At 26.3% G+C, this 27,278-nt stretch overlaps 1 protein-coding gene across 2 annotated transcripts in view; it reads left to right on the forward strand.

Annotated features, from left to right (window-relative positions):
• The first annotated feature begins 2,796 nt into the window (after positions 1-2,796).
• LOC111641718 overlaps positions 2,797-27,278 on the forward strand; it is a 181,317-nt gene continuing 156,835 nt past the window's right edge. The window contains exon 1 of one of the 2 annotated variants that reach the window (XM_023387926.1): positions 2,797-3,186. In XM_023387926.1, the coding sequence (XP_023243694.1) occupies positions 3,132-3,186 (55 nt within the window). In that variant the 5' untranslated portion in view covers positions 2,797-3,131. The remainder of the gene's footprint in view (positions 3,187-27,278) is intronic. The other variant, XM_023387927.1, reaches the window with a different exon arrangement.

The raw sequence follows: 27,278 nt of genomic DNA on the forward strand, positions 1-27,278 counted from the left end.
TTTTACTTATCTAAATAACCAATTAACCAATTAGCCTAATTGTTTTAATATAAAATTTTCTTAATACCATTATATTAATTAATTAATTAATTAATTTTTTCCTGAGAAATTAACTAATTACGTATAATAAACTTGTTATGTTTTAGATTTACAAAAAGCATTTTACTTGATAAATAAAATGTTAACTTAATGTTAATCGTTATATAATAATTGCAAATTAATTAGTAAATAAAATAATAATAATATTATATAAAATCCATAAATCTTTTATATAAAAGATTCTAGAAAATGATGTGGTGATTATTCATTATTAAATTTATTCATTAAAAATCCATAAAACAATCCATTAACTACTGATTAATATGTAAATCCCTTAGTAAAATTCGTTGTTAAAACATAAATTTTTCATCAAATCAAATATATTATCATCAAGATGAATGTCTAATAATTTTCCAAACGATAATAAGTGTCATTTGAATGTTGACTCATTGTAGAAAATTCATTAAAAGACCTTATATTCATCTTGTAAATTCACGGAAACCTTTAAGGTAAAACTGAACGTTCCTTTGTGTTATCTTAATGGACTATTCATTTGGTAAAGATATTTATAACAGAATTGATGAGGTTGTTTACAGCAATCAGTAGAAAGCTTCCAGCAAAATAAACTAATAAATTATGCACATAAATTGCTCTACATATTGATGTTATGAAGATATCTTTAACGTTGTACAATATATCTAGCATCCTGGATGGTTCCTGTTCTCTAGTTTGCCGCGAGATGGCGACTGTATTGTCTACCCTTCGTTTTGTTGATGAACCATCCAGTCAGGAAGTGGTTGTTAATGGCGAGCAAAGTAAACAATAAGCCAACGAAGCGCTCATTCACTGCCTTCCACTGCAATAAGTAACTTAACAATGATTAGTTGCGTATCGAAGATTCTTAAGTACTCCTTCCTACATCGAGTATATTTAAATCGAATTTATACCAAAAATATCTTCTTTATGGTTTAAATAATCCTAAATTAATCAAGATTCTTAATTACTTTCTTCAATTTTCTCATAAACTATCTTCTCTTTTGGAACTCTGCCCATTCTGTAAGTTTTGTGTACGTCCGTTTGTCTGTTCATAAATTATACAAAAATCTCTTGTTATATACCTACAATAGAATCTAATTTTTTATAAATATTTAATAATATCGCGTTATTTTCTTAACACTTCTATATAAACGTATAAAAACTTATATATGTAGAAAATAATAAAAAGTAAATTAATTTTGAATTATTATATAAACTATCAGATGTTTAATTATGTAAAATTTAAATTTTGACAGGCTTTTTTACATAAATAAAGAAATTTTACAATTTGGTCGTTTCTTGGTTTAACAGCAAACAGCAAGTTCTAAAATTTCTTATGAAAGAAGCACAAGGTTTCTGTAAAATTAGTTAATGTAAAATTTCTTTGTGAAAGAAAGAAATTTTATATTAATAAAACGATAAAACATTGAATATCTGTATAAATAAAGCATCATATAAGAATCAATTTAAAATTAATAAGGTATGAAACATGATAATTGTTTATTTTATTTATTGAAAAATATTCCTTTCATTACAAGTTAAAGAATTTTAATTAAGTTCATTTCATCTAGATTACAAAATATAAATTTAAAAAAATTTTCATGTTACAACTTAATTTTCAAGAGAAAATTTAAAATGATTAATACGTAAGAATTTTGTTTAAAAAATAAAAAAATATTAAAGTCTTGATAGAAAATTAACTATAAACAATAGAAACTTTCAATTTAGAATGTTTTCTTAAGGGAAATGTATATGTATATAAACTTCTCGAATCATGTTTTATAGTAGTCATTTATGAAAGAAACTAGTTACAGGATATACTTTAGTCGAAAATTGAAAATATTATTTTATTTTATTTTTTCTAGAATATAGTTTGGTATATAAAAATTGGCATCCTTTCTATCCAAATACAACTTTCTAAAGTATACATTTTTGTGCATATTTGGAAAACAATTTAAATTTTTTAGATTTTGTTCATTTATAATCAGTTCGAAAAGAATTTTTTTTTATCTTAAGCAAATTAAAGATAAATGTTTAAAATTTCGGTAATTTTTCGAATATCGTTCAGTTTTTTTTTTAATGAAGCTAATAAATTTATGTTATTAATTTGTAATTTTTATATTAAAAAATTATTCATTAAAAAACTTTTTAAAAAATGCAAAAATTGTTTTTAAAATATTCGAAAATGTACAAAAAATACTACTAAACTAATTGAAAAAAAACAAAAATAGAAATTGTTACTGAATTTTAAAATTTAAAAAAATAAATATTAATCAAAATTCAAAAAGATTATCTTCAAAGACTAATTTTTAATAGTTAAAATAAATNATACTTTGCTAATTTATTATTTAATATAAACTTTAATAATAAAAATATTTTTATTTAATTGATAATTTTTAACAAGGAAACAAAAAATAAAAAAATTAATTGACCCATTAGTTTTCCAATTAATTCGTCCTATCGATTATTATATCATATTTAAACGTTATCAAAACAAAACAGGAAATCTTATTAGTGGCAAAGTATCAACTGTAACTGTTTTTGACAAACGATAATAAAATATTTATAAAATATTAAAATAATCAATCATTTAATTTGCAAATTTTTTCCTTTCATATATATGTATATTGTACTTGGCAAGTGTTTCACGCATGAAAAACCGTAGAATCCGTTTGTGATATCCGAATGACAGTTAAATATCATTAATGTAGGGATTGATTAATTACAACATGATTTTCTATCCACTTACAATCTTTTCAAGATGAAGAAAAATTGAAAAAAATACAAAAAAAAAAAATTTGAGAATTTTCTATTTAATGGGGGGAATGAAGTATCATCTATATGATCATATCTTTTAATTTTATATAGAGGTGTGTCTGTTGGATATCCAACCCGTGAAGTAAATTACCTTATTTGTGATCGCAAGACCATATTCGTCGATCGGGTGTGGCAAAACAGCGGCGCTTCGTTCGCCTTCGTGTGCTACAATCAGAAGGACAGTAGCGATCATACGGCGAGGTAGGTTGCAGTCCAAGCTGCTCTTACAACTACACGTGATGTGTGGATTGTTCACTATGATCAAGTGGATTTTCTTCTTCAGCATCGTAACCGGTGAGTATTGTTTAAATTTATCGATAATGATCCCCTCTTCCGTGCTATGTATAACCCTAAAGGCAAACACAATTCTATCTACAACAATTGCTGATATACTTCTAGACAATTGCACCGAAAGATGCAACTTATAAAAGAAAATTTTTGTATAAAATTATATACGAGTACGTGTGTTATTCGGTTCGGCATTGTATAATGTACTTCCTAATGTTTTGGAACAGTTACAAGAGACACTTGTTTAGGAATTCATTGCACACTCTTCTGTATTAAACCGACCGATAAAAGCCTTCAGCATAGAATAGCCGTGTTCAAGAGGCTTCAATTACTGAGTGACATGTTGATTAGAGATTACAGAGATTTGCTACAAAAGTAGCGTAAGATGTATGGTAACTGATTTGTTTAAAATTCCAAGTGGACTATCGTTATTTATAAAACTATCCGTACTAAATAAATGTAATAATAACTAAACAATTTTTTTCTTTTTATTGTAAAAACTACTTCTACGTATAAATCGAACGTTGTTAAAAATCAATTTATGACTTTAAAAATATATTTTCTATTTTCAAAATTTGTAATAATTCACCGTTTATAAAAAGAAATTAAATTTTGTGTTAATATATCGAATAAACCTTATATCGAATAGGCTAACAGTTTTCGGACCTTTAAAGTTAATTTTATGAGCAAAAATTAATTTTATGAGTAAAAATTAATATTCGTGCCAACATTTACACGAATAGCAATTAGTAAAAGTCGGAGATGAACCAATTCTTTACTATTCACTCCCTTTGAGTGAATGCAATTTCTATGTCTAAGGTTACTCGACATTTTAATATCATTGATCTCATTATACGAGTAAAATTGATATCTGGAACTGTCATCTCAATCACGAATTATCAATTAATGTGTTGTAAAGAGGTGAAACTTTCAATACAGATCTTTGAATGTAGACATGCAAGATTTTGCAAACCATTTTATAAGATTACGTACGTTGAAAGATTGACCTCATTTGATCCGCAGACTGAGTTTAAGATGATACTTGAGTAAGACTACTAGAATGTCCCGCATGGTATCAAATGTCCATGAATATTTCATACGTTTCATCGTTAGGCAATACGCTGTTCATAATGATATGTCCGTAGCGGACAATATTAATGACCGTTGAAACTCAGAAAGATCCGAGAAGCGAATCATAAAAGTAATGATGAAGCGGAAATATAGCCGGAATACGTAATGACAACTTTCTAGTTACTGGGACCGCCCCATCCTTCGCAAACACATTAACGTCTACCACGTTGATTAGCAATCGTGCCATACAACAGGAGAAATGAATCGATTTAAACCCCCTTCTCGATATCTTCACCCCCGATTCTCCTACTCCTTTCACACTACTCTTAATCAGTTTGGCTTTCTTAGAGTCGTAGATGACTACCTTTTTATAAATTGTCATCTAGTCAATAAATAAAAATTGACTATAAATCATTGACTTTGTAATAAATGAATTTGTCGCTTCTTTACTCTATAATGTTGTTAAATGAATGATAAGTTAGGAAATTCTTTTAAAAAAATCATTTAAATTCACTTCTCTTGTATGTTTTCTTCTATTTATCTGGATATTGTAACTATTTAAGGATCAAACTTAGTGACAAATCACAAAATTTCATGTTCTGATATGCAAATCTTCAGGAATTCTGAAATTTATGAACGTTTATAATAAATAAGCCGTAAAGAAGTTCAGAATTTGTCGTTTCTTCACTCTATAATGTTGTTAAAGGAATGATAAGTTAGGAAATTCATTAAAAAATCATTTATGTGCATATCTCTTCTATGTTTTTCCTTACCAAATTGGATATTAAATTAATACTTATCAAACATAGTAAAAAATTATGAAGTTTTGTATGTTTTAATATACAAATATCTAGAAATTTCACTTTATAAATGTTTATGAAGAATAAATTGTATCGAAGTTAAGTTAAATGTTAATAGAACTGAGAAATTTAATATTTATGCAAATAAGTGTCAATGAATTTTTATTATTTTAACTTAGAAATTTTTTGATTTTTCAAAAAGATACGAAAAGTTCAAATACATTATCAGTTAATTATTCTTTTAATATATTTCTTTTTCGAAATGTAATGAAGTAATTTTTTATCGTTTCATAAAAGAAAAGTTGGTTTGATATTCTTAGTGAATGGGATGAGAATATAAAAAACGTAGGGAAAGTGAGTTCATTATTTTTGCCGTCAATTCCAAGCATCCATCAGAACTAATGGATTTACAGAATGAAAATGAAGGGAATTAAATGACATATTTCAAGACCTTTTCATTGATGATATCAGTTAAGATTTCAGAAATATAATCTTTGCTTCTGTTCTTAATTATCATTATTTTCTGTAAAAAAAGATGTGAATTATTTTTCTACTTTTGTATATAAATTATTTCTAGTTATTTATGTTCTCTATCCACTTGGAACATTATTCATATTTTTCAGTACGTTCGAAAGTAGATAGTTTGTTTTCTACCATATAATTACCTACTACCTGAAAGTATATTATCAAATTTAATAAAAATGTTAAGATATTTTGATATCTTATATAAATTAAACACCTAATTAGTAAAGGTTGCTGATTTATTCACTTACTTTTGAGTTGTGGTACGTTCTATAAATACAACATTAACATTTTTTCTGCTAATGGTAAAGAAGGAAAAAATGTTATAACTGGTGAGCTATTTATCTTCGACATGCTTAAAATTTGTTCCTTTGACTCGATTAATAGAAGCTGTCACATCAAAGAGTTTTATAAATGAATGTTACAGTATAACTTTCTACTCTCCAACTACCTTACACAGATCATCATATCTTGACATTCATTGCTATTTCCTCCTATTATCAATGTGCGGCTGCTTCCAACACTCCAATTAACTACACCTACATAGGTTTCATTAATTTCCATGCCACGTGGTAGTGACGTATGGTGCGTGCAATTGTCTATCGTTCTAAGAATAGCTAGGGTGGTAGAAATCCATCCACTTTTGATACATTCTCATATGAACACTACATCATTGATGTAATCAGAAATCTTTCAATGGATCGCCGCTATTCCTTTCGCATTTAGTTCTAGGCTTGGGGATCAATTTGTAAGAGAAATTGTAGTAGAAGGAGATTATACTATTTATTACGAGGTTGGTGTCACCGAGAAAAGAGAAATTGTTATAATTATGCAAATTTCAATCGTAGTTGAAGATAAAACTTTTTAGTTTTAATTAATAGAATTAATCTCTCCCTTTCTCTCTTTCTGTAACAATTTAATGAATTTTCGCATTATACCCCTCCTTTTTCTTACTATGTGATGTTAGAATTTATGTATAAAATTATATAAATGAAAATCGGAGGGATGCTCATTAAAGAATGAATTTCATTACAGGTTTTCCAAACTAGTTGATGTTAATTTACTTTGACGGGACATACGACCCCCTAATTAATGTTTTACTCTGATGTTTGAGGATATAGTTGTTAGAAGCGTTTGCTACACTTCTATCAATCATATAGCTGACGTAATTAATCCCTCAAGTCCTCAAGCTCACAATGTAGACCTAACCTTCTGCAAAAGAGACAGAGTCGGTCCCGTGAGAATGAGATTCCATTTTCCGCTTTCCAAAACCGGGATTTTCTAGGATAACTTCGTTTTCCTTTTCCGCTAAGCAATCGAGAATTCTGTGGCACGAATAAATTTCACCAGGCAAATGTATCGAGGATACAAACATCCAATACAATGACTCGACGAAGACTTAAATAATCCATGGATAAATGCTTGTTCATTTTATTAATTGACTCGATGCTTTAATGAAAGAAATAACTAATTTGACTTTCATTAACTTATTACATAATCTTATATAAGTTATCAATTATTATTTTTTAATCAAAAGAGCACTTTGCTTCATTGAATTTTATTTTAGTTTTTTGCATGGTTGTTTATATGACATTCTGAGATAAAATGCTATCTGTGGCTATATCATCAAGGGAAACATCAACAGACCGATAAATACCATTTCCTCTACAAATAATTTAATCTAGATAGAGCAACAGGCAGTTATAACTTCCTATTTTCTGGATTATTATTACAGTATTAATATTTTAGTCTATTGCCACATCATGATAACATTATATACTTGAGAAAAAGTAACTTAAAAAAATAAATTTTTATATTAAATTACAAGAACCAATTCAAAAATATTATCATTATCTATTCTCTAAATAATGTTATTTATTTTATAAAAATTTCAAAAATTTAATTTCTCACGTATCTCACTTATCCTTTTGAAACTCTTTCATCATAATTTTTCGTAAGTTAAAATAAATAGAGATTTATGCACTTATTGCATTTTTAGATAATGTTAAAATTATAGTAAAAACAAAATAAATTATATAAATTTATATATATTTTTTAAACAAAATTTCTATAATCACTTACTCTATCACATTGTTTTATTTAATTTCTCCGCCTAGTAAAAGCTTCAAATACAACAAAATTGATTTTAACATCATAAAGAAATTTAGGAATTTTAAAAAATCAATTATATAATTTTCTATCTGTCAATAGTGTTTTTTTAAGTAAAAAGCACTTAGTTCCATCTTGAATTACATAGGGACATTAAACAGATAAGAAGTGTTATCTGTATATAAACACACACACAAAGATGTAATCCCGAAGAACATTAGATTGAATGTCTTCAACTAATAAATAGAAAAGTATCAAGTGTCATAAAAATAGCAATATTTGTTAGAACAGCAGAAAGTTTTATATTCGTGTCGTGCAATCAACAAGCTTTGGCGATTCGGTAATTTGATTTGAGACAACGATCATGAGCCACTGCAGACGAGTAATGTAAGTGATCTGAGCATGTGCTGCACCAATGAATTGGTCGTTTGCCGTTCACTAAATGGTTACAACTGGCACGATGCTTTCTTGCCATTTCCTGCCGACAACATCGTTATCCCTATTCCTCATCCCCGACAAATCAAATTTTATAACAACAACTCCCAATGGTTAAAATACAGTAGAAGAGTGACACGTGACACGTCACAAAAAACTGATTTTTTTTATATTGCAATAGTTTTACAAAGATAATGGTTTTTAAAAATGAGAAAATGATGATATTTCTTATTTAATATATACTTTACTTTATTATTAATGGTTTTACATTAAAGTAAACCTTAATTTTCTTTTATGTATCTTATATATTTTGTAACCTTAATATACGAGTTATAATATATATATATATATAGANTTATTAATTATTAATAAAAAATCTGAAATTTAATAGTCATAAATATTATTTTTAAATTACTTACTTTATGAAAAATATATTAAGAAAAAATTGATAAAAAATTTGTGTGTGTTTTTAGAGAAGAAATTTAAAAATGAGGAGTAAAAAATGATGCGGTGCTCATTAAGTGAAAATGAAGTGATGCATGGAATTCTCCAGTTCATCCGCTTAAGAAAAACTTATTAGATGCAATATCAAATTTTGAAATGAAGAAAAATATATAAATATATATATAAATATTCTCATAAAAATGTACCTTTATTGACATACTCCAACAAATAATTTCTCTTAAAAAATTAATAAACATTATCTACTTTGCTATTTTATTATATATTTTATGTTAACTCATAAAAAAATACGATTTAAAGAAACTGATTACCTTAAAAATAACAATCAAAATGTGTAAAGAAGATATTTATATATTTTTTATTAAATTTTAATCAATGAAGCAAATAATTTTTAAAAATTTATTTTTAAATCTACAAGAATATATATATAAGGTATATATATATGATATCAACAATATAATTTATTTAATAAAAGAATAAATAATAAAAAAGCAGATAAATATTTTCTGAACGTAAATAAATAAGAAAAATTATACACTTTAATCACGTAGAATATTCTTCTACGATTAAAAGTTTTAATTTAAAAAAAAATTCATTGATATAGATTGCTTTATAGACTTTTATAGAATATCAATAATTTGTATTAGTAATTAATATTTTGAATATAATTAATTAATTTATTAGTTTATCGAATTACGTGTTATCACTGTTAATGTTTCAATGGCCAAGAAAGCAATAACTTTAAGAGTAACTTTATTAAATAAATAATTAAATTAATAAAATCTAATTAAAGGAACGACACATTTAACTATTTTATCGATTAGATTTACCTATACCATTTTTAAATTATGTATTTTTTTCCATTATGTTGACTATTTACGCAAATATCTAACTTACTTTTGCTAACTCTATGAATCATCATATACTATAATGATGTGGAAACTAATAGATATAAATAATGTTATTCTAATATTTTTTTGATTTATTCTATTCTATTTTTAGAATCCTTTCGTTTAAATTCTATGCTTAGAGAAGTGTGGTACGTGAATCTTATAATTTATATAATTGACTTAGCTACTTATAAATATGAATCTTCTTAGTATATGGAAATCTTGTGAATCTTTGTTATTTTGTTCAAGATATATGCTATAGGGCATAAAGAAATGTATGTTTTAAAAGAATAGTTTATATAATTAGCTTATTTTGTATATTAAGCAGATATCGTTCTTGATGATGCGAATTTCGATTTCATTTAAAGTTGATAATTTTCTTAATCTTATAGAACGCTGTGGTCAAACATAAACATAAAGGCGTATGTATATATATTATTAGTAGTAAAGTGTTGAATATAATTATATTTTCTATATATATAACAATAGACTATAGCTATGTCTTATAACTTTATAGATATTGGCTATTAGATTGATGATTTCCTTTAAGATGCACATTTCTACGACATAAAATGATCATTTAAAGGAGTAATTTATAGAATTAACATATTTATTGATATACATACATATTAAATTATAATTATGTAAATATGGTTTTAGACCTTTGGATTCAATCTATTAATTAAATCGTGATAATACACGAACATAAACTATCGTTTATAACGTAGACATTGAAGATAGTTCAGCGTACGTTATATACAGTCTTCTTCAAATTGAATGCTTATAGAACATGAAGATTACTTTTAAAGAAACAGTCATATAATTAATTACCGTATCTATCTATACATATATATTCATTGTATAGATATAGTTTTAGATCTTTACCATTAATTAAAATGATAATCTCCTTCAAGGTGTAAGAGTGCATTTCCGGTCAATGAATTACGTCACCGACTATCTGACCCTTAGAGATATAAGCAAGTATTATTGGCAGAAAGAGCTCTCGAGGGTTGCATGGGTCAAATCGAGAGAGGGATGTCCGCTACCGTTAAATTACAAACCACTCGTAGTATCGATTGATACCTCTCTAGAGACAGATCGGTTCGTGTTCAAAGTAAACGTATGAGAATTGTTTAACTATATCTATACCTATTCCGTCTTTACTCATTACTGTATGTAGGAATCTACAGTAGATGACACTTTTTCCTTAATAGGGACAAAAGTAACGGATGTCCCAGAGGATACCTGATATCGTAATTACTAGAGTATAAAAGCAATGTAAAAAGAATGATTTATAGCGCTTACTTGATAGGATACAAGATAATGAAGTAAACAAGCTAAAAGATAAATTCTGAGATTTGCATATTAGTTTCTTTTTTTAACTTTTTTCCCTTCTTGTTGTTTTACATAAATTATACCATTTCAATTTATAAATCTAAGGCTCTTATAATTTTAAATAAATTTTTTTGTAATAATAGAGATGTTTTCATAAACCGATAAAAGTTTTATGAAAGTATTGAAGGAATTTTATTAAAGAATAATTATTGCTTATTAAATAGATTTCATCTTTATGAGCTAATATAATAAGTAATTAGCATATTTTAATGAATTTCTTCAACAGATAAGAGTGCTTTTTTATGAGGGATGCTAAAGCTATTTTTATCATTTTCCCACTCATTTTATTACAATTTACGATTAAAAATAACGATCGTTTACACTATTATAATGTAAATAATAACATTAATGGTCTTTTCTTAAATATTATAAGAATATGGTGATCAGATTCTAGCGTTTAAGTAAACACCTGTTCCTTTACAGGTGCATCTTTTTTGTGTGTGTGTTTGTGTGTGTATACGTTATCGCGAAACGTTCGGATATATTTTATCAATATATCCAGAGCTTGACAAGAAAGAGAAAGATAAAAACGTTTTCAACGCTGTTTTCTGACAGGTAAATATTGCAGCACCAAAGCAGACCAATAACGTGAACATTAATTTCGAAGTAACCTGCCTCCTTGTTCGTTTTAATTACTACGATATTTCACGTGTCTTTGATGGCGATGATTTAGCACACTATCATTCACAATAATGTTTGTCGAGTATCCAAAGCTTTCTAATATACACACTTTCGATCCTTTCACTCCTTCTTTAATTCGTCCAATAACAGATTGCGCCAATTAAGATTTTTCACATCTATTTAGAAGGAATCGAGACATGATTAATTTTACGCATTTTCTTATAATAACAACAACAACTAATACTACTAAACAAATCCCATTAAAATTAATAATTTTCTATATATCGTTTATAAAAATACTTTGAAATTTTTATCATTTCCAGGATAAATATTTTAATCATTAGTGATGATCGTAAGTGAAATGTGAAGCAAATATACTTATTTATAGACTAAAGTTGTCATCTAGAATCAACATCAATGCGGAATGTTGAAGTGCAATCTTATTCAATACCAACTCTTTCTATGATAAACATTTATTTCCTTATCCAATGTTTTTCTTGGACTTAGAAAGAGCACCTAAATTGGACAGGTGTTTCTTTCTAGGTCTTGAAGCAGTGTCAAATAAGAAGATAGTATTTCCAGCATCGCAAGTTGATCTCTGGCGATTAAGTCTAACAGGTACTTATTTCCTCAGTACACAGGCAACATCGAAAAGATCGCTCAATTCCCTATATATATATATATATATATATTTTATATTTTTTTTCTGAAAGTTGCAACAGTCGTCCAACCGTTACATCGACCAGTCAGACATAACCTTACAAGACATCTCTTATTTGAAGGCTTAGGTGGTGCAGTGAGAAAAGGCAATTTCTCTCTGGAACAGACACCCAATAATGACTTTCAGCTAGTTCTTGCACAACACCAGAACAAATAAGACGATGAACTATATTTTGATTGACCAGAAGAATCAATGCATTTTTGCTAGCAAGAACATAATTTTTTTTACAGCTTAATATATTGTTAGATACAAAAAAAATGTATTTCTCTGATCATGTTTTTCATGTAGTAGATTCCTTCGAGGTTTCCTGTCAAATATGTTCTATCTTTTCGATGTTAGAAGGGGAGAAGAATTAAAAGAAAACGTTCATTTTCTTAGCTATGGAACAACCGTCTCTGGAGACGATTTTGCTTCAGATATTACGATTCTAAATTTAAAAATTAAAATAGTTTTTAGTTTTTATTTTAAGTTATNCGTATTTGAATAGAATATTGAATTATTTTTTTGTTTACAAAAAATAATAATAATAATAACAGTATTATAATTTACCTTATCTAAATAAATAAAATATTTCGCATTTATACAAGAGCAAAGCTAAATAAATTTCTGTATATAATCCCATTAAAATATGCTTACAGTTTTAGAAATATGTTAATGAGGCCCTTTGAGATTCGGCTTTCTTTCATAACACAAAAATATTGCTATAAAGAGACATTTACAGGCTAACATGCTTAATATACTTTAACGACAGAATCATTACTAAAATATATTTATTTATTTATTAAAAGACGCATCTAAAATATAATTTAAATGACTTATTAAGAAATAAATTAAATTTTGAAAGAAAAAAGATTTGATACACGTCCAATAGAGATACACTCTTCTCTTAACCACGGGCTATAGCAACGTTTGAACAGATCTGTTGAAACCTATTGAGATCTATTCTATCGACATCATTTTATAACAAGTATCTCCTGTCCTCTTTAACAACATATCTTGCAGTATGCGTCAAAGCCATCTGTCCCCCATCGGAGACACACGTTTGGTCTGCAACTTTATATTGAATCGTAAAAATATCACAGTCAAAAAGAATCACTGAACCTAACCTATTCCTGTATATTGGGTTCCACTTTCCTCGTCTGTCACTCAGGCATTCAAGTCGTCTTTATGACTATCGTTCTGACGTTTTACTGAACCATTTTGGTTCGCCGCTTTTCCCATTTTGACTGGTTACTGAAAAATAAAATATAATTTTTAAGTATTTTATTTTTATAAAATTAGCTGTTGATAGATAATAAGGTTAAATTAACGTTCTACCAGATTAACATCTGCTATTGTACTGACAAAAATAATTATAACCAACGAGAAAGAGAAGGAGGGAGCGAGAGAGTAAGATAGCTTTTGATTTTTATAAATACGTTAACAAAAGTTATGAGGAAAATTAACTTTGAAAACGGAACGATGAATTCTTTAATTAAAGTAATTCCTCATTTGTTTTGCCTGAGTGTGAAAGCAACGAAGCGAATCTGTGCAACTATTTATACTTCATGAAGAAATAACTCCATCCATTAGTAGATAATATCTGTTTTTAAATTATTAAATTTCATCAAATTTATAATTTTTTAAATATATATATATCTGACATGTCACTATAAGTCTCGATTAATTACATTAAAATATAAAAACAATTTACTACTTTCATTTAAATGAAATTCATTTATTTCAATGTTGTATCTTTTCTTTCTCTCATATACGTTGTTATTAGTTAGCTTGTATTACTTCGTTATGTTCAACCATAAATAGCATTATCGTTTTCACGATAGAAGATGACTGGAAATAAGGAACATTAAATGGATATCATAACGTTTTAATAACGTTGGACGACGTAACGACATCGTAAAGTCTGCGTCACAACGAGATGAACCATACATCGTACTACTTGCAAATAACACCATATTTGTATACCTAAAAATTGTTTATCTTATACAAGCGTTCGGTTAAGTAAACACGAGGATTTTTCGGATTAATTTGACAACTTTTTTCCTGTTTATCCTTTTTGAAATTGGTCTTAACTTTTAATTATTATTGTTATTGTTATTGTTGTTTTCTTAGTTTCAGAAAGGATTTTTAAGAATCGAAACAAGTGTTATTCGATAGAAATATCGATCTCATTGTTATAACAATGAGTCCGTTTTCTCATTATATATAGTAGAAATTGGCTAAGTGGGCTTTCTCCTCACATCAGCAAAGCCATGCTGTAATATAACATTACCCGGGGCAAAGGAACCACCTGCCTGAACAACAGACGGTTATGACGTAAGGAACGAAGTATAAGGCAAAGTCCTCATTATAAATAATCACCACGGAAGAATAACCCTCCTGACATTCCCTAAAGCCTGTTTTCGAGAAAGTATTGTATAATTGTTATTCATATCTACTTCCTTCGACTTACTGTATAATGAGCGATTGAAGCAACTATTTTGTTTATATCTTATAATGAATAATTATTCAAATCTAGTTATTAATTTTTCCAATTATTATAATTTCTGTTTTAAACATTTTTTAATCTTTATCAAAATGGAATTTTACGAATTTTTATATTATTTTTGGCAAAAATTTTAAATCTTTATAAGATTAAAAAGAATGACATATGTATTTTATAATTGTCCGAATCTAAATACAATTTTTAAAATAATTAATCTGACTTGTTATCTGTATAAATGGATATTTTACCATTTGTAAATTCATTTAACAAAAGTATAACTTTTTGAAGATTAAATTATTTTAAGCTAAATTAAGGATATATACTACTTATTAAGGATAAAATACACACTGAGATATATGCTTTAACTTTAACGTATTCTAAAATAATTTAATTCTCTTAAGAGAATAAACTTATAAAGGGTTACGAATAAAATATAAATCTTGTTAATTATCAAAATCCAGTTATAACATTCTACAGTCATTCCACTTTCCTCACTAAACAATTTTTTTTATCTTCATGATAGAAGAATTTTTAGATTTTCTAATTGTATTTTGACAAAATTACAACGCTGCAAGGATAAAATTATTAGCTTCTAGATGATAAATTTTATTAGAACTTTTTTCGAAAGAGAAATTCTATATTTTACGGGTTTTATTACATCAATAATTAAGTGTTTCAACTATTTTCTTATTGGAATGTTTCTTACATCTCACAATAAAAGCTATTTGCAGAATTTTGGTATTGGACCGCATTGGGTGTGGCAGAACATCATTAAATTTTCCTTATCCGGAGTAGGATATTTCATCCCTCTAATGGAACAAGTTACATTGTTAAAAGTTTACTGAAGTCACTAGAATCCATTTGTTCTGAAGCATTCTAAGAGATCGAGATATGTCTCGTGTCATACGCGCATTATGCAGCTGTGATGTGCCAGTATTGAAATATTTATTGAGAAAGAATCGTTACCAAAGATTACTCACGCCTAAAATAATTTGACTGAATCGCGATTATCGTCGGAATATCCTCATTTTATGTGGATTTTCTCGGACAATTTGATATATATTAATGTTAAATGGTCAAAAATAATTATCTTCAAATAAATATTACACTTAAAAGATATGTCACACTCGATTACTGTTTCATTAAATGAATATTTTATGTAATTTTCTTGTAAAATATATCTTTTCATACTTATATATTTTAATTATTTTCTTTAATTAAAATTTTTATTCGTATACGAGAAATGCTAAAGAAATCTGATAAAAGTATTTTATTAAAAAAATGTTTGTTTTATTTTATAGAATTCGAATAAAATATAAATATATTTTATTATAATTTTATTTAAAAATAAAATCTAGAACCATTTTTTTATTTTTAAAACGCCTATAAGAGTAAATTGATGCACGTATTTGAATAGAATATTGAATTATTTTTTTGTTTACAAAAAATAATAATAATAATAACAGTATTATAATTTACCTTATCTAAATAAATAAAATATTTCGCATTTATACAAGAGCAAAGCTAAATAAATTTCTGTATATAATCCCATTAAAATATGCTTACAGTTTTAGAAATATGTTAATGAGGCCCTTTGAGATTCGGCTTTCTTTCATAACACAAAAATATTGCTATAAAGAGACATTTACAGGCTAACATGCTTAATATACTTTAACGACAGAATCATTACTAAAATATATTTATTTATTTATTAAAAGACGCATCTAAAATATAATTTAAATGACTTATTAAGAAATAAATTAAATTTTGAAAGAAAAAAGATTTGATACACGTCCAATAGAGATACACTCTTCTCTTAACCACGGGCTATAGCAACGTTTGAACAGATCTGTTGAAACCTATTGAGATCTATTCTATCGACATCATTTTATAACAAGTATCTCCTGTCCTCTTTAACAACATATCTTGCAGTATGCGTCAAAGCCATCTGTCCCCCATCGGAGACACACGTTTGGTCTGCAACTTTATATTGAATCGTAAAAATATCACAGTCAAAAAGAATCACTGAACCTAACCTATTCCTGTATATTGGGTTCCACTTTCCTCGTCTGTCACTCAGGCATTCAAGTCGTCTTTATGACTATCGTTCTGACGTTTTACTGAACCATTTTGGTTCGCCGCTTTTCCCATTTTGACTGGTTGCCAGGTAATTCTCAATAGATATACTCAGGATAGTATTGAATAAACTCTCCAACAAATATTTGTATTTAATCGTTCTTTAGTTATTATATATATATATTTTTTCCGTTAAACATTAATAGATATATTTTATTATATTTTAAAAAGTATTTTTACTTTTTAAAATTTATTATTATATAAAATAATTTATAAGAAGTAATTAAAATTATTAATTAAGGTCGCGATTCATTCAAGAAAGAAACCTTTCATCCGAGATTTTTCTTATTTTCAATCTCTCTTGAGAGGTAGTCAAACATCAAGATAACGAAACGTAATTCAAATGTCTGACTTCGTGAGTATTTTCTTTACAGTTCGAAAATGTCAAGATTCCGAAATTGTTAGAAAAAACTAATCCTAAAAATTCTTGAGAGCGGCGACATTCTTAAGAGGAATTAGGCATTTAATAACTTTTTGTCAAGTTTTTTTTTTTAAATTATTTAATTTCAAATAGATAATTATAGACCTGTATATTTATTATGAAATGTGCTTTTGTTTTAAACGGTTTATAATTTATGCTTATCTTTAATCGTTTACAAAAAATCATCTTAAAAAGCGTTGTTAACGTTTTAAAACTAATTTAAATATAACTGAAAACATACGAAGCATTCATGTAGTAAGTTCTCAATAGCGCTTTATACCAAATAGTTAGACATTGTAATGTTTTAAGCCAGTGAACTCAACAATATTTTCCAACTGGAGAGTTCATAACGTGGTTACACAAGTAGTACGTTCGATATTTCTATACCAATAAGTATCAACAATGCTTTTATATTTTATTAAAGAGTAATTACTTGAGGTAAATTGTTCAAAGAGTACTATGTAAATTTTTATTAGTGGTATCTACAAATAAACAATTATTACTAATTTTGAATAATATATTTACTATATTCAAGTAATAAATTACCATCAGTTGGTTTACCGCAGTAACTTTCCCCTTTCAATGTGATTCACAAGAATGTTTCCCTTTCAGTTAATTCACGGCAACGTTTTTAAAGTAGTTCTTTCCAATTAATGAATCGCGATCTACTGATTAAGAAACAACCACTTTAAAAATTAAGAGTAACATTTTCCAATTAGTAAATTGCGATTTACTAGTTAAGAAACACTGATACGGTACTTCAGAATAGAACAATTAATTAATATTTGCTGTTTTAATATAACTATAAAAAATAGTTTAATCTTCATCAAATCAAGAATTTCTTATTTATCTCTAACAAATGGTATATAAGTGTTGTTTAATACAATTAATTTTAATTAACAAATCTTTTAAATCAGCGATAAATATACAACTATTCATCATATTTCTTCCTTGAACATCATTCATCACAAGGCTCGCATCTATTATGTTATTTAAATAACAGTTTTGTTCTGTTCAGAATAACAAAATAAGTTATTAAGAGATATGAGCTAATTAATCTATATATTAAGTAAAGCATGCAGATGTCAACAAGAATTATAACTAAAATATAATATTTTATATGGCACAATAGTTAATTTTGTTGCATATACAGTACTTCAATGAAAAAATAACCAAGTAAGATTTTTTATATTTTTATAACTCATAAAACTTTCAATAAAAATATCAAAAGAAAAACGATAAATTTTTCCTATATAATCTATTTGAAGAAATTTTACATAGTGAATTTATATATTCTTTTTTCCTCCAAAGGAAGAGATGATGCATTTCGATATTGGTTCAAATGATACTGCACTATTTATCATTTTCTTGAGAATTTACAGATTTTTGGAAGAGATATCGCTCTATTAAAGCCTATATTTTATGTTCTAAACAATACATTCTCTCAAAACAATATAATCCTTCAATTTTCTTTTATATTGTTTTATTTTTTTAACAATACTTGAAATTGCTTTTCACTCTTTCTCAATAACTGATATAAACAATAATGTTTATCCACTTCATTCAATTTTATTTTATTCGTGAAAATCTCTTTTATTCAATAAATTATTTTAAAATTTAATATTTGTATATATTGATTTAAATTCTAGACATTTTAAAATACTTCTTATTTTTATACACATTAATTAATGATACTTCTCGTGTATCATCAATTTTTATTCTTTAAACAATTACCTAGACTTGTTAACACTTTTAATTTATATAAATGAATCCTTACTTAAATTTTTAAGCTATTTTTCATTAATATAATTCCTTTAATGCTGAAAAATTTTGATAACAAATCTGTAAAACTTTTAATGTTTACAGATTAAAAGCATCTTGCCATTAAGTATCAAAAGTTTTCTGTATTATATATATTACAGTAAGCGGTTGTGACTTTTAATATATATTACTGAAAGCTTTTCAATGTTTTGAAGCTTTTAATCTGTGAACTAGTAATATATAGGCTATATATATTACTTAAAAATTTATTAGGAAGAGATAAACTATCAGCGACAACACAGCTAACAGTTATATAAAATATATATATAGAAAGAGAAAGAGGGGGAAGAAAAAAAATTATTTCACAAACAAGTAAGTTGACATCTAACATATTTTCCTTTTTCTGTTATTTTTTTCCTTATTTATTTATTTTTGTAAAGTCTTAAGTTGTCAAAAATGTTCCTATTTCTTAACAATAAGAAAAACGGATATAAAAGATTTAAAATGCGTTTAGCATGAGAAAATAGCAAAATGAAACGATTCTTTCTATCTGAACAGCATAAATATGTATTCGTTTTTGTAATCACATCAAACTGTTTTGGCAGAGAATTAAATTCAAGCAAAAACTAGACGTCTTAGAATGGTTTCTTAGCTCAGATCTGTCACGTCTTTGTGCAAGACACGTCGCTCTCATCAAAAGAACTTTTAGACAAACAGCAGGACACAAAGAACAAAGCGTGATTTCTGAACTTTGTGTGGCTTTTTTTATTTTTAGCTCTTTTGTTCGATTTTATTTCTTTACTAGAAGATAGCATTTATTAGAATAGGTAATATATACTCTTTTATAGAATTAAAGTATCATAAACATATGCCAGTACTCTTTTCGAGTTAACATGCTTAACGCTCGAATGATTTTTACATCATTTAAATTATATTATTCTTTTAATTTTAAATTTGTTTCGACACATTTTTAATATTTATTAGCTAACTTAGCATATATTTAATTAAAATAATTAAGTCGTCATTGTAACAGATATATCCTATTATTCAAAGGAGATTAGGTAATTCGGCATAGAATAAAGTCGAAAATAATCCTTAATTAACGATATGCTTTTGCTTTCAATCAGAAGAGAGACGAAAAAATAGCTAGCGTTGTTTTCTTTATTTAATATACTACATTTAATTCTTGGTATGTTAGTCATGATGATTTCTATTACCTGCTTCCAACCTCTGCAATAATGCTTGGTTAAAGCAAATTAATTTAGATAGTTGGTCTGTTTCATCTCTACAGCTTAGTGAATACCTCTGAACAAATAGTTTTCATTAGCAACTATCAACGGAAGTAACTGCTATTTTTGCACTAAAGCTACAATAATTTTTGGATATCTGATATAATATTAGAGTAAAAAAATTTAACATTTCTTCATTTATTTCAAGTGCCTTTCAAAGATTTTAGGCTGTTCTATTGATAATAGCCACTAATGTCTGGTTGGTATCTGTAATAGGTACAAATAAAAAAGGTTTTAGTTATTTCTGTTGGTAGTTGCCAATGTTTTGTTGGTAGTTTGCTAATGTTTCTTTGATATCTATATCAGATACAAGTGAAAAAAGGTTACAGGTATCTTTGTTGGTAGCTGCTATTGTTTCGTTAGTAACTATATCGGGTTCCTGTGAAAGAAGATAACCTACTAAGTACTTTCTTTAGTCGTTGCTAATATTTTTCAGCTCTTGCATCAGATGTCAATTAAAAATATTAATGATTTTATTAATAGTTATCAATATTTAAGTAGCAGTTTATAACATTTCGTAGATACCTGCTTCAGAAATTAATTAAAATGGATTCTAGATAGCTACTTTTTATCACATTTAGGTATCTTCAGATAGGTTTCTTGAGATTATTTCTTTGATGTTACACTAGATAGCAATAAAAAGATTGCTGATAGTTATAACATCTATTCACTCATTTCAATTTTTATAAGATAATTATAAATAAAATTTAAAAATTTTATCTAATTACTCGACAACCCTTATATCGATATCAATAATAAAATATAAATTAATTAAATATACGAAAAATCGAAATATTAAAATGAATTTAGCATTTTCTTTCTAAGTTTTCTACTCGAAAATTTTCTTTATTTTCTCGAACGTCAAAACCTCGTTCTGTGGAATTTTGTAAAATGCAGTTGCATTTTTACAATACCAGAAATATATCTCTGTAAGTGAAGGGCCAGAATCGATATCATTCCGGCATAAAATGAAAAGAAAAAAAAGAAAAAAGAAGAAGAAAAAAGAAACCCAGTATAGACGACAAACCAACATCCAGCAAAGCATAGAAAATATCGGAAGCAAAGTTTAATCGCGTGCTTTTTGGTAAAGGTTACTTTCGTGACAAAAATAACTACCGTTACAATATTTCGATTCTACATTTACTAACGTTAATAACAAGATAAAAGTATTAGAAAGAATTGATTCCATTAAGATTTAATGAAACGGATTCTAATTTATATAATGAAATTCTTAGGATTATAGATACTTAGAATATACAATATGTATTCAATGTTGACGGCAAACAAGAGAATGCTTTCTGTTCAAATTTACAATCGTTTCTAAAGTCGATATGTTAATAATGTTATTGTATATATAGATAAATATATATAGATAGATCTAAATATGACAGCATTTCGGTAGAGAATTTGCCAAATTTGACAGTCTTTACGAAACAGTTATCTGCGAAATCTGACAGTTGTGTGGCAGATAGAATTGAGAAGGAGCAAATTACAAACATTAAAAATAATTGAGAAAATCTAAACGATGATATTTGATATTTTGATATTTACGATGTTAGCTGTCTCCTTTCTAATTTATTTAACTGCATCCATAAAATGGAAACGATACGAGTAATAAAAGTATATCTATTATGTTATTTAAATAACAGTTTTGTTCTGTTCAGAATAACAAAATAAGTTATTAAGAGATATGAGCTAATTAATCTATATATTAAGTAAAGCATGCAGATGNTTTTTTACTTTCATCTTATTTGCTAAAAAGTGTATTTGCAGTTTATATTTATAAAAGTTCGCTGCATATACGAAAATTTATTTATTGCTATTAATAATTCTTGAAAACGTTAATGCACGTTTCAAAAGCGTATAAAATTTTTAAAATATTTGATAAAGTATTTAAAAATATATTTATAAAAATTAGAGAAAATAAGAGAGTGCCAATAAAAATTTACAAAAGCATTAATTAAAAGACAGCGCATGAAAAACATTTATAGAAAAGCACCTAAGAAAAAGCATTCCTGGATAAGTATCTATGAAAACTACCCACAGGAAAATCCTACAAAAAGCTCTTATAGAATGATATTTGGGAAACGTATTCACAGAAAATGTTTAAGAAAAGATACATAGTAAAGCATCTATGAAAAGCATTCATAAGAAAAAACGCTTGTGAAAAAGCATTCATTAAAAGAACATTTATGAGAAACGCTTAGAGAGAGAGGAAAAAGCACTTAAAGAAAAACATTTATAAAAAAATCACTACGAAAATCATTTATGAAAAGGTTTTACGACAAAGCATGTACAAAAATGATGAAACTTATAAAAAATAAAGTACTTAAAAATAGCTTATACACAAAAAATAAATAAAAAAGCACCTAAAAACTTCTTTTAAAGATTAAAGCATTTACGAAAAAAGCGTATAAAGAAAAATTAAACCACTTAAAAAACAAGTTAGTGTTACTTTTTTTCGTAAATGCTTTAAATTTTTCACGAAAGAAACTATCCAATTTTGGATAAATCAGTTAAATTTCCCTTTACCGTGTAAAGTGATACTGTAATTTTCCAATTTAAACGAGTCAAAATTTGATAATTTACAATTTTTAATTCGATAAAAAAAGAAGAAAAAGAAAATTAAGAAAAATAAGTGACAAGAACGTTGAGAAAGGCGAAAAAAAGGAGAAATTGATAAATTGAATTGACTATACTGAGCTAAATTGGATATCTAAATTTATAGGTAAAACATTTATCATATTTAATTTTGAACAAAAGATTATTTATGATTTTAAATGATAAAAATATCATTTTGAAAACATTCAATAACAAAATTTATCGTCAAATTTTAAGAATTTATCATTTGTAAATTGTAAAACAAGAATCCAATAATTCTTAAGATGCAAGTGAATATATTTACTTCGCTTTTAAAAATTATAGTTACATAAATTCAATTGAAAATATACGTAATTTTAATATATGAATCATTGCATATTTAAAATACATGATATTTCATTTTAAATAAAAAAAAGTAAAATGATAAAGCGTATTTTCTTCCACGAACGAATATTCAAAAATATAATAAATTTGCATTAAAGTTAAGTATATTATGGAGTAAAATATATAAAATCACACTTTAATGCTTTTATTACTATTAAGAAAGGAGGTTAAATTTTTAATAAATAATCTTTAAATTGAAAATAAAGATTTAATTCACTTCCTGTACGAGTAGCAATTTTTTATTGTGAAGCGTATCACCCAATGCAATTGATATTATCAGTATGATTTCAACCAACCAACTAGTTCCATCACAATCCACTAGATAATCCTTTAGTCCTTTTAAAGGTAAAATTTCCTTAAAGGACGTGACGTCTACGAATTACTACTAAACTGTTCAGCTATAGCACGGTTTCTAGATTTATCTCAGTCATCAAACAGCGCCTTGAACCGTTTAATGGCATGACTGTTTATCCTGTGTTTCCGTTTTCCTACTTTCAACTTCCTCCCCATTATCACGTTTCAATAGTTTAAGCTTGGCGTTTGGAAAGTATATATCAGCTACATCCGATCTAGAAAGGAAGTTACATTCGGAATGGACATATACTAACGATATAAACTATGTTAGCTTGACCAGAAAATTGTTCTGGTTCGTAAGAAATACAGTTAAGAATTTAAAAAAATAATACGTGCATAGAGAAAAGATTGATCATTCGAGATTTATCCAAAAGATAAACCGTGTATCATATATAAATTTTTATTCTAGAGAAAAAAAATAAGAATTTACATGAGAATTTATCATTGTTAACTTATTTTAAACATATTCTACTAGTTAAAATACATTATTCAATAATAAAAAATATATATATATCGATAGAGAATAAATCGTTAACCATCCATTAATACGCCAGATAGCTTGAAAATATTTACGATTTAATATAATATTTATGAAAATTCGAGTTAAATTTACAAGAAAAATCGTGTAAATTTGACTCGAAATATATATATATATATTTCTGTATATAAAATTACTTCTTTTTTATAATTTTAAATATATTTCGAGTAGATATACATTTATCTCTTATGTATTATTTATTATATAAATTAATTACATTTTTAAAATATTAATCAGTACTAAAATAAAATTTATTTATTTATTTATTTATTTATTAAAATGTTTTGTATTTTAATATAAAATGCAAAAAATTTTATTCCAAGCAAGCAGCAGAAATTAACCTAGTGGGCTTGCGATGCTTGCTTGGAATAAAACTTCTTGTATTTTCAACTAAAATGATAGGCAAGCAGTTCTCACTGGGTTACTTGGTAATATACTTCATTTTTGTATTTTTGAATTTTCGCGGGCGCCAATCGATTTTCTGGCGTAGTCGAGAGCACTACTCNTTAATATTTACTTAATATAAATAATAATAAAAAATATACCAAAACTTTTATTTTAAAAATTTGAAAATTTGATACTACGTTTCCGTTTATAAATATTTTTTAGTAAATTAAACTGTTTAATAAGAAAAAGAAAATATTATCGATTTTAATTGTAAAAAATATATCAAAGTATATATAAAAACTTTCCGCTGTTTAGTACTTGAAAAATTTTATAACTTTCCTATAAGGATGAATTGAAAAATCCCATATAATCTATGCATCAGGTTGAAAAGATTTCTTGATGGAGGCAACGAATATGTTAGCTTTACATATTTTATATGTATGACAGAATTATATGTTTTATATATAAAACTCGTTGAATTTAAAGAAGGTTAGTAAATAAAATTATTTTCACAGATATGGTACTTTCTTTCCTTTAAACATTTTTCTGTTCTGTAGTTGTAAAATTCTGAATATCTCTACTTTGCATGTAGTGTATACAGTAGATTATATATATATAATTATTATAAAATATTCTTTCGTTTAATTAAAAATATATATATGCTTTAATTAAACGGAAAATATTTTAATAATTATTTTATTTTTTTCTTAAATTTCAAATTTATAACATATTTTATTCATAATGATTTAAGACAAATTTGTTTAAAAATTGCAGTAAAATTAAATAAAATTGACAGAAAAAAAAGAAAAATATAATAACTATCATTCCTTTACTTGTGCATATTTTTATTTATTTTTAAATTAAGTTCCAAATGTTTTTTGTATTTTTTTTCTAACGAAAACTATACAAAAACTTCGGTTACTAACACAAGGCGTGTCTCTCTGTATGGCATACAGTACAGTCGTATGTAATCAATACAGACGCAAATAAAATATTTAATCGCACGTTCGGTCCACCCTGTATTCGAAATGAGAGCAGACATCCGACTATTGTATTAACCACGTGACTTTCAATGCTCCTATATACTCCGTATATATATATGAGATTATTACAGACGACACCATTGCATTCAATAGAAATTGTATTCTACTTTTCTATTAATAAAATGAAAACTCGAAGCTGATAAAATTCAGCTTATATAATTACAAAAGTTGTATTGTACAAAAAAGCACATGTTATTACGTTAACTTAATATGTTATTGTACTAATTAACTAATTAAAATTTTTACTTAGAGTGTTGTAATTAAGCTATTAAGATAAGATTTATAACAATCGTTTACGAATATAATTTCGTGCGCTTGTAGGGTGTTAAACTACTGTAAAGTTGTCTTCTCTGCATTACAGGAGTGCATATAAGGGATGGTTTGATTTTTTTTCGTATATATTTTGTATTTTTTAATATAGTGCGTGAGAATATCAAGTACCAATCGATGTTAAATAATATATGATGTCGTCGTATTGTCTGGGCCATACTGTACAAGATCTTCAGTAGCCTCTGAATATTAAATTTACTTCATTTTGTATCATCAAAATTTAGATTTATTTCTGGACTAAATCATTAATTTTTAATGAATTAACCTATTTTTTCAGTACTAAAACACATTAAAAATTACTTATTAAAGTTAAAATTGCTAACGCCAGTTTTGTCTTATTTAACTTCTTAATTTTTGTCTTTAATTTTTATTTTCTAACTTAATTAAGATAAAAAAAGTAATAAATTTATTATAAAGTGAAATAATAAAACGTGTTAATTTTATAAAAATTACTTTAAAAGTGTTTTTTAATTATATTCATCCGTTGTTCATGAATGCTGAACTTGATACTTTAAAGGAAAGCGGGAGGAGGGAAAGATTTATTATAATGCATTTAAAAATTGTTTAATTAATATAAAGATTATTCAGTTGGATAATTTAAATATGTTATAAATATTTTATAAATTGAATTAAATTAGAATTAGTGATAAATATTCACAGTTTATAAAGAGATTTTTTTTTAAATCTTAGTTTTTGTATGTAATAAAGTTTGTTCTCATAATAAAATTGGAGAGCGTAGAACTATTTGTTTAGATTAAATCTTTTATAATATAAAAAAGAATTTAAATAAATTAAGTCTAGAGAATTTTTTTCTTTAAAAAAGTAAAGTTCACGAATTTCTCCACAATCCAAACAGACAAATACCAAATTCAAAAATTCAATCAGTTTGTGAGACTAGAGGCATCCGAAATTTGCACACTTATTAAATTTGTTTTGGTTTTTCCCCCTCTCTCTCTCTTAAATCTAGAAAAGAAACGAGGTAATTCTAATAGATAAAACAGTGTTTAAATCGATAACTACAGGAAATATTTAATTCTATGGGGAAATTGTACTTTGCCTAAAGCGACTTATATGGCTCATTGACTCTTGTTGCACTTCTAGAATATATTTTTTTTCCCTCCTGCTTCTTCTTACCTTTACACGTCAACTTATTCTGTTTTTTTAAAAGCAGAGGCACAAACTTTTTTCCTCCTAATGAATAAATAATTCTTCAAGGAAATCTACCAGCATCGTGTTTTAATACTGTTTACTACTTTAAGAGTCTATCTTTAACGTTAGAGAAGTGTCTATACCTTCGATATGATACATGTTAACTATAAAAATACTAACTCTCGTTTTCCTAG

Source organism: Centruroides sculpturatus, unplaced genomic scaffold (genome assembly GCF_000671375.1).
Source record: "Centruroides sculpturatus isolate CEXI.00-Female unplaced genomic scaffold, Cexi_2.0 scaffold52, whole genome shotgun sequence".
Lineage (NCBI taxonomy): Eukaryota > Metazoa > Arthropoda > Arachnida > Scorpiones > Buthidae > Centruroides > Centruroides sculpturatus.